Source organism: Tupaia chinensis, unplaced genomic scaffold (assembly GCF_000334495.1).
Source record: "Tupaia chinensis unplaced genomic scaffold, TupChi_1.0 Scaffold000146_1, whole genome shotgun sequence".
Taxonomy (NCBI): domain Eukaryota; kingdom Metazoa; phylum Chordata; class Mammalia; order Scandentia; family Tupaiidae; genus Tupaia; species Tupaia belangeri.
The window spans coordinates 394,763-404,385 of record NW_006159616.1 but is presented as its reverse complement, the minus strand read 5'-3'; the positions used below and the strand labels follow the sequence as shown (position 1 = coordinate 404,385).

Here is a 9,623-nt window from a genome sequence, read left to right as displayed (position 1 = left end):
CCTACAGTGTTCCCTATAGTAACCCCCCAAAGGAAACCCATAAATCTGATTAATGACAGTAACAACAGTGGGCATCTTTTGCTAAAGTCACCACCATAGATGGGCCCTTGGTCCCCAAACCTGTGTCTCATTTTTTCCTTTTAAACTGTTATCTTCAGTTAGCTTTCACAAAGATGAAAACTTTAAACAAGTTAATTAGAAACAATGAGAAGGAGAAAAGTTATGGTCATTGCCTTCATCATGCAGAATCCTGTTCTCAGGAAGACGGGGAGATATAAATGCATGAATAACTCAAGGAGAAAGACCTTCAAAGGGGAAGATGTATGTGCCCAACTATTAACGGTGTGTGAACAGGTGTAGCATTTCCGGCCGAGTTTCTAGTTGCCTTTTTCCGAAGCAGCTGATAAGAGAAATGACCTTTAAAGATTTACTCCATTTCCAGGCCTAAGCATTCACCGGCATTTGTCCCCTTTTCCTTAGATTTCTAGTTACTTGCGGGGCTGCTTTTGATGAAGTAACCCATCAATACTGAGTGAATAAAAATCACCATTTTGGAAGAGGAGATACGGTTCCTCTATGGGTCAGAATGTCAGATGGCTTGTTTTCTCTGATATTTAAAATTGTGACTAGGAAAGTCACTACAGTAAAGGAAGCTCTACCTTGAGGGAACTCACTGACACCAAATAAAAGTGTACCTTCAAACAAATTATTTCTCCGTCGTCAAAATTCTGAGACTTAATCAGTATGAACCCTCTTATGTTTAATAAGAGCTGAACTCCGGCTGAAACTCTTCTCACACTCGGTGCATTCATACGGCTTCTCTCCCGTGTGAACTCTTTGATGTGTGATGAGGTTGGAGCTCTGGGTGAAACCTTTTCCACACTGCACACACTCATAGGGCTTCTCTCCTGTGTGGGTCCGCTGGTGTTTAATTAGATCGGACCTTTCACCAAAGCTTCGCCAGCACTCGTTACACTCGTAGGGCTTCTCTCCAGTGTGGATTTTCTGGTGTGTGATGAGATGAGAGCTCCGGCTGAAGCTTTTCCCACAAGCATTGCACTCATATGGCTTTTCCCCAGTGTGGGTTCTCTGGTGCTGAACCAAGTGTGAGATGCGGCTGAAATTCTCCCCGCACTCATTACAATGGTACGGCTTTTCTCCCGTGTGGGCTCGGCGATGGCGGACCAGGTCGGAATTCTGACTGAAATTCTTTCCACACTCATCACACTTGTAGGGTCTCTCCCCTGTGTGGACTCGGTAGTGTTTGATGAGATCAGATCTCTCGCTGAATCCTCGCCCGCATTCGTTACACTCGTAAGGCTTCTCGCCCGTGTGGGTCCTCTGGTGCTGAGCTAGGTGAGAGCTCCGGCTGAAGCTTTTCCCACACTCCTCACACTCATAAGGCTTCTCCCCACTGTGGGTCCTTTGGTGCTGGATGAGGTGAGAGAGCCGGCAGAAACTTTTCCCACACTCGTTACATTTGTGAGGCTTCTCTCCAGTGTGAATGGTCTGATGCTGAATGAGGTGAGAACTCCTTCCGAAACTCTTGCCACACTCGTTACAGTCATAGGGCCGCTCCCCGGTGTGTGTCCTCTGATGCTGAATGAGGTGTGAGCTGCGACTGAAGCCCTTTCCACATTCGTAACACTTATACGGTCTGTCTCCGGTGTGCGTTTTCTGATGCCGATTAAGGTCTGAGATCTGGCTGAAGGCCTTTCCACAGTGAGAACATATGTGGTACCGGATGCCTGTGTGGACTTCCTTGTGAACGAGCAGGTCAGTGACTTGTTGGAGCGGATAGCTTACCCACTCTTCTGCTGTTAAGTCTCCCCACTGTCTTTCTGACCTATCTCCATTTTCAAAAGCCTCTTCACTTTCAGGATTTTCCTCAGCATTTCCAACAGGTCTTTCAGACGTGGTCCCAAATTCTACCTCTTCGCTAATCTCTTGCTTTGGATTCACCTCATTCTCACTCCTGATCTCAAAATCTGCAATAAAGGGTAAATAACAACAGGACTGGTAAATACACAATCAGTTATCTACTGCGTGCCAGACACTATACTAACTCCTGAATGTGAATTACCTCAGTTATTACCGTAACTATCCAGACAGTTAGAAGATGAGACATGCTTCACGAACGAGAAAGCTAAGACCCAGACAAGTGAAGTGAGTTGTCCAAGGTCATAGTAGTAAATGGTAGAGCCAGAAGTTTGGAAAATCCAGGTCTATCTCTTAAGAAGTTTATGTCTGGGCTTGCTCTATGGTTTGGTAGATAAGGCAGCCAGATCCCACATGGCCAAACCCATGGTTTGGGTCTCAGCCCAGCTGACTGGAGAAACAAGCACTGGGTATGTGCATGTGCATGTGCATGCCCAAAATCCCAACAGGATGGGAAATGAGACAGAAGGGACTGTGGCATGACCATATTCCATGGTGGATGCTTTCTCCCTATCCCTCTGTCTCTCTCTCACAAGCACACACACACCCTGGCAAAGCAAAAACCAAGCAAACAAAAAAAACTGGGCCAGCTGGTGGTATGGTAGTTAAGGTGATGGCATCCTACGCGACGGGATTGCATCCTTCACGACAAACTGTATGGTTCAAGTCTCCAACCCGATGGCTTGAAAAACACTCAGGTACATGTGCATATGTGTCCAAAATTCTGAAAAGAGAAAAGGAGAAGGGACTGCAGTGTAACCATTCACCATGGGGGAGCGGGTTGCTTTCTCACTTTCCTTTGCTCTGTCCCCCTCTAACAAATTTTCTTTTTAAAAAGTTCACATTCTATGTCACTATAGTTAATGGTTATTTAAGAAAACTGTATAGGGGGTCAGCAGTGGTACAGTGGTTAAGGTGCTGGACTCCCATATGGTTGACTGTAGTCCGAGTCCCAGACCTGATGGCTAGAAACTCAAGCCAGGCACGTGTGCACGTGTGCTCAAAATCCCCAAGAGGAGGGACCAGCAGTTAGCGTAATGGCTATGTCACTGGACTCCCACATAGTCGACCCCAGTTCGAGTCCCGGACCCGGTGGCTTAAACTCACACCGGGCGCGTGTGAGTGCGTGCCCAAGATCCCGAGAGGAGAATAGAGGAGAAGGGATTGTATTGTGGCTATCTCCCCTGGGGGTGATTTCTCGCTTTCTGTCTCTCTGTCTCACCAGCAAGTGCGTGCTTCCAACAGCAAAAATCTGTTTAAAAAAGAAAGAAAGAAAGAGAAAGAAAATGTTAAGGGACTCTTGATTGGAATTTCTTTTTCTTATTTTTTAAAATTATTTTATTTAAGTTTATTTATTTATTATTTTAATTTGACCAGGAAGGGACAGAGTGAGAGAGAGAGAGAGCGAGAGAGAGGGAGAAAGTAAGCTGCCAAGTTCGGGACTCAAACTGCAGTTGGTCATGTAGGAGCCCAGCTCCCTTAACCACCATGCCACTTGCCAGCCCCTCAATTACAATTTCTAAAAGGCAAGAGCACAGATATTTCATGTTTATTCATATATTTTTTAACTTGTTGGGGCCAGCAAGTGGTGTAGTGGTTAAGTGCACTGGACTCCTACATGGCCAACCGTAGTTCAAGTCCTGGACCTGGTGGCTTGCTTTCTCACTTTCTCTTTCTCTGTTACTCTCTGGTCAAATTAAAATAAAAATAATGAGACCAGCGGTTGGTGTAATGGCTAAGTCGTTGGACTCCCATGTAGTCAACCATGGTTCAAGTCCCAGACCCAGTGGCTTAAACTCACGTCAGACACGTGTGCGTGCGTGCCCAAGATCCCGAGAGGAGAATGGAGGAGAAGGGATTGTGGCATGGCCATCCCCCCTGAGGGGTGACTTCTTGTTTTCTATCTCTATGTCTCTCTCTGTCTTCCTGGCAAGCGCAAGGAAGCAAAAACCTCTCCAAAAAAGGAAAAAATAAGAAGAATAATGATGATGAATAAAATGAAATAATTCTTTTAAAAATATTTTTTAAACTTGTCAAGCCTTCATCATTAGCATCATGTAAAATTACTAAGAACCTACTAGGTTAATGTGGGGAGAAAAATGAATTTTTAGCTACCAATGTCATGTCTTAGTTGACACTAAACGTGACTACCTAACATCACTTGCTACTTTCCAGTGGTTTTTAAGTGAATACAGGAGTGGAGGACCAGACAGTGGCACAGTGGTAAGATGGGATCCTCTTTGAGGCTGATTCACATGGGAAGGTTCTGGGTTCACATCCAAGACATCCCTGAGTATTCCCATGATCTGGGGCTGGCTTAGGATGGAAGTGAGTCATGGTATCCAGACTCTGTTGGGGGTACTGACTCTCTGTCTCCATCTCTCTTGCTTATGAAAGACAGAAATAAACTTAATAGAAAGTAAAAAAGAAAGAACATAGGGGTGGACAGATTAGAGAAGGCAAAAACGGTATCTCATTCAGGAGCCATCCAGGTGGCATGGTGGTTTTTGTGGTTTTTTTAATAATTATTTTATTTAACCTTATTTATTTATTTAAACTTGACCAGAGAGAGAGAGAGAAAGTGAGAAAGCAAGCATCCAGGTCCGGGACCCAAACCACAGTCAACTATGTGGGAGTCTAGCACCTTTACCCACCCCACCAACCTGCTGGTCCCAAGGTGGCATGGTGATTAAGGCAGCTGGATCCCACATGGCTGACAGTGTGGTTTAAGTCCTGGACCTGGCGGCTTGAAAAATATGCCAGATATGTGCATGTCCAAAATCCCAAGGGGGAATGGAGGAGAAGGAATTGCTCTGTGGCCAGCCCCCAACCCTGGGGAGTGGCGTATGTTTTCTTACTTTTGGTATTGATAGATATATTTCATATAAAGTCTTCAGAGTAAAATCAAAATATATAATCACCATCTACAAGGAACTTTCTACCAGACACTGCACTTTCCAAATTGGCTTTCTTTCTTTCTTTCTTTCTTTTTTTTTTCCTCTTTAGAGCCATTTTTGCTATAGTGCGTGTACACTCACTGGAGAGGCAGAAATACAGAAAGTGAGAAATCACCCCCAGAGGGATGGCCACGCTGCAATCCCTTTTCCTTCATTCTCCTCTCAGGATCTTGGGCATGCATACACATGTGCCAGGCATGAGTTTTAAGCTGCCGGGTCCGGGACTCAAACAGTGGTCAACTACGTGGGAGTCTAGCAACATAAACATTATGCCATCTGCTGGTCCCTCCAAAGTGGATTTTTTAGTTCACTTTCAGAAAGAGGTTAGTATGTGTGTTAAAATAAAAAGATCCCATGGATAAAATAGTGTGGTAAAAGGTATATTCATATCCTCTCCTTAGAAATCTGCAATGTCTGATTACACATTAAAGGTTCCAAACAGTCGTGTAATAAAGAAGCCTAGAAAACATTATTTAACCCATTCCCAAGCCTATTCGGGCAAGAAATCAGGGTGTTTTGTTTTTTTTTTTTAAATTGCCAGAGGTGTATGCACTTACCCCAGAAAGAGAGATAAGCCCCAATGGGGTACAATCACACCACAATCCTTTTCCTCCATTTTGCCATCCCATTAGAATTTTGGGCACACATGCATTCATACACCCCTGGCATGTTTTTCAAGCTGCTAGGTCTGAGACTCAAACGACAGTCAGCCACGTGGGATCCAGCTCTCTATACACAGGGCTTCCCCACTGTGCAATAGGGCTGGTCCTTTTCCTTTTTTAAAAATCATTTCTTTAATTTTATTTATTTATTCATTTATTTTAATTTGACCAGAGAAAGACACTGAGGGAGAGGGAAAGTGAGAAAGCAAGCCACCAGGTGCTGGACTCGAACCATGGTCAGTCACGTGGGAGTGTCAATTGCCTAAACCACCACGCCACCTAATGCCTTCCCCCTTTTAAAGTCAATTTATTATTTCTTCCATGAAAGAGAGGAGAGAGATGAGAGCGAGAGGCACCCCCAGTTTTAGCCAGACCACAGATCCCAGGGAAGTCCCAGGATGCAAACCTGGACTTTCTTATGTGGGTCCAGTTACACTACTATCTGGCTCTAAGACATCAGTTTTCGTTAATTGTTTACAAGTTTTGTATAGGGCATGTGTCCTTGCTGGAGACGAAGAAAGAAAATGAGAAATAATCCCCTTGGGGGATGGCCATACCACAGTCCCTTCTCCTTCATTCTCCTCCCAGGATTTTGGACACACACATACATGTGCTGGTGTGTTTTTATTAATTTTTTCCCTTTTTCTTTTTTTTTTTGGAGACGTTTTTGCTATAGGGTGCGTGTGCACGCCAGAAAGATAGAGAGAGAAAGAGAAATAGAAAGTGAGAAATCACCTTCCGGAGGGATGGCCACACCACAATCCCTTCTCCTCCATTCTCCTCTTGGGATCTTGGGCACGCACGCACACGCACCTGGCGTGAGTTTTAAGCCACCAGGACGCAAACCGCAAACTACATGGGAGTCCAATGATATAGCCATTACGCTAACTGAAGGACCCCTATTCTTTTTTTTTTTTTTTTTTAAGAATTATTTTATTTAACTTTAATTTGACCAGAGAGGGAGAGAGAGAAAGTGAGAAAGCAAGCCTCCAGGTTCAGGACTTGAACCACAGTTGGCCATGTGGGAGTCCAGCACCCTTAGCCACCACACCACCTGTTGGCCCCTCCTGGTGTGTTTTTTAAGCCACTGGAAACAAGTGGCCCAAGTGGGATCCAGCAGCCTTAATCACCACGATCACCTGGCTGGCCCAAGGAAACCAGCTTCCATTCTTCTAACAAGTGCTCCTTGGGCTAGACTACGGCAACATAAATTTACATTCTTTTTTATTTTTATTTTTATTTTTTTAGAGAGGTTTTTGCTATAGAGCGCGTGCACTCGCCAGAAAAAGAGAAAAAGAGAGACAGAAAGCAAGAAATCATCCCTCAGGGGGGATGGCCATGCCGAAATCCCTTCTCCTCAATTCTCCTCTTGGGATCTTGGGCGGGCATGCACGCACACGCGCCCAGTGTGAGTTTAAGCCACTGGGTCTGGAACTTGAACCGCGGTTGGCTACACATGAGTCCAGCGACATAGCCATTATGCCATAAATTTACACTCTTAAAAGACTCTCATTTATTGTTCTTGTTGGATTGAATGGAATATTTGGATTACAAACTGCAATAGATCTGGGTAGATAAATTATGGTGGTTGTTGTTGTTTTTTTAAATTGCCAGATGGCACAGATACTTGCCAAAGAGAGAGAGAAAGGGAGAAAGCCCCTCCCATGAGGAATGGTCAGACCGCAATCCCTTCTCCATTTCTTCCTCCTTTCTAGATTTTGGGCATGCATGCACATATGCCTGGCATGTTTGTTAAGCCACCAGACCCAGGACTGAACCATGTGGTAAGCTATGTGAGATCTAGCTGCCTTAACCATCATGCTATGGCTGGCCCTACAGTTACTTTAAGGAAGAATTCAAGAAAGTTGGGGAATCAGAGAAAGTCCACATTAAAAAAGGAAATCCCTCAGAGTTGCCTTCTGTTCTGAGAAAAGTTATGGGAAAAAAAGATTTAAAAATAATAATAAGAAAAAAAAGGATTTGTGCTAACGAGTAGCAGATGACCTAGTGAACCATGCATGCTTTTTAACTTCTGTCAAGTCTTAACAGGAGACACAATGAGTCAAAAGATGGTTCTGCTACAGAATAAACTGTTTATTGGAGTTACACCCAGACCAAAGGATAGTGAAGAGAGAAGCAGTCTGCAGACCATGCAAAAAATTAGCTGCCCTCCCTAATAAGATTTTGTGTTCACACAATTCCAGGATTCTTCTGGAGCATTTGACACACTCTAAATCTATATCGATTCTGAAACAACTCTAAACAAGAACCTACTCGAATAAAGGACTTGGGGTAAAACTAGGGCTCTGAAGCTAACGCAAACACAAAATGCTGGCTTTTGCCATCCCATGGACCTGGGTCAGAACCTTCATTCTCTAGCGCCCTAGAGTAAAAACACCATTTACAGGGGCACTTACACTCTGGCAAGCACCAGGATGTCAGACCTGTTTGTTCAGGATTTGTACAAACAGGCTGGAGAGTAGCAAATGACTCAGGGCACGAGAAAACGGAACATTTCTAAAATGTACAGAAATATAGGTATTTTTTCTTTTTAGACAATATGACCTGGATGTTTCCACATTCAAGGATTTGCCAGAGGACTCACTCAATCCAAAACCCAAATAAGTGCTTTAAAAATCAAACCACGAGGCTGTGTTGAAATAGCTAAGCCATTTTGACCGTCTCTAATATGTGAGCATGAAGAAAGATAGAACCCTTACCTAACGAGACAACATTTCCGTAATTCTCCTGCATAACGTCCCTGTAAAGGTCCCTTTGTGCAGGATCCAGAGGTCTCCATTCTTCTCGGGTGAGGTACATGGCCATGTCTTCAAACGTCACAGGTGCCTGAAATCACACAATGCTTCCTCACTACTTGGTATCTAGGGGGGTAGTACCAATTTTTCTTCTTGAAATTAAAGACATGGTTAGAAATGTGGAGGAGGCCAAAGGCATTAAGTCTGATCTGCAGAGTCCAAAGAAGAAACAAATAAGTAAAAAAGAAAGTGGTAAAGAGAGCACTTCATGAGATGTTTGCTTGGATCCCCGCCCCACCAAGGGAAACTTGTTCTCAGCTGTGCCCCTCTCAGAACACAACCAGCACACAGGTCCACACCTTCACTCACAATGCGCCCCTTCTCTGGAGGAGCTTTCTCAGAGTAGAGAGATTCCACTGTTCTTTATGGTCCTGCTGCAGCCTTCTTACCTGCTTTCAGTGCCCCCAGCCCCTCCACGTCTCCCTCGGATGCTCCAGACAGAACTGATCACTCCCACTTCCTGGTTCCCACACCACAGCGCTTTGTTTCCAAGGCACATAGAGCACTTAACACGCTGTACTACGGTTAAGTCACGGTCTTTCTCCCTACTGACTGTCAGCAGGCGGGTAGCGCCCGTCTCGTCCATCTTTCTCTCCAGTATCTAAAGGCATACAGCAGGTGTTCGATATGTGCTTTTTTTGGTGGTCGGACCAGCCTGGTACTAAGGCCCTGGAGACAGAATACAGAAGGCAAGCGAATTACTAATCCCACGGAATTTCCCACAGGGATTTGCAGAGCAGAAAGGCGCCGGGCGAGGTGGGTTAGCAGAGGCAAGGTTCAAGAAGCCACCCCCGGCTTACCTGGGACCCAGCCATGAGCAGGGTGGCTGCCATCTCTGGCACGAGGGTTCGCCTCCCAGGAGAGAGCGCAGGAAAAGCAACTAGCAGACAGCGCTGAAGGAGGCGAAAAGCAGGGCGTGAGGCACAGAAAACAGGCCCTGCCCACTCCCCAGGGCTGGAGTTCTGGCCGCAAGGCGGAGGGGAGGGCCCTGGACCGGGGCCGGGTCACTCTCCTCTCTGACCCCCAAGTGCGACCCGCCCTCTGAGTCTCCGCCACCACCTGGTGGAGGCAACGCCGGAATCGGCTAAGACAGCCCCCTGGCTGGGCCCCTCCCGGGCCGGGGGTCAGACCGATGCTGTCTAAGGGAGGAGGCTCACAGCCCAGCCCACAGAACGCCTCCGCTTTTCCATCTCGAGGCTGGTCCTTTCCGGCAGCCGCCTCAGCCCATCAACAAGAAAAGCCCCTGAAGC

At 45.7% G+C, this 9,623-nt stretch overlaps 1 protein-coding gene across 4 annotated transcripts in view; it reads right to left on the bottom strand.

Annotated features, from left to right (window-relative positions):
* Nucleotides 1-6: 6 nt before the first annotated feature.
* Nucleotides 7-9,623, bottom strand: part of ZNF436 (zinc finger protein 436) — an 11,762-nt gene continuing 2,145 nt past the window's right edge. Inside the window, exons 1-4 of one of the 4 annotated variants that reach the window (XM_006145155.3) lie at nt 9,174-9,570; nt 8,763-9,042; nt 8,278-8,404; nt 7-1,988 (exon numbers count right to left, since the gene is read on the bottom strand). In XM_006145155.3, coding sequence (XP_006145217.1) covers nt 736-1,988; nt 8,278-8,383 — 1,359 coding nt within the window. In that variant the 5' untranslated portion in view covers nt 8,384-8,404; nt 8,763-9,042; nt 9,174-9,570 and the 3' untranslated portion in view covers nt 7-735. Of the gene's footprint in view, nt 1,989-8,277; nt 8,405-8,762; nt 9,043-9,173; nt 9,571-9,623 lie in introns of those variants that run through there. The other 3 variants (XM_006145153.3, XM_027770574.1, XM_006145156.3) reach the window with 3 other exon arrangements.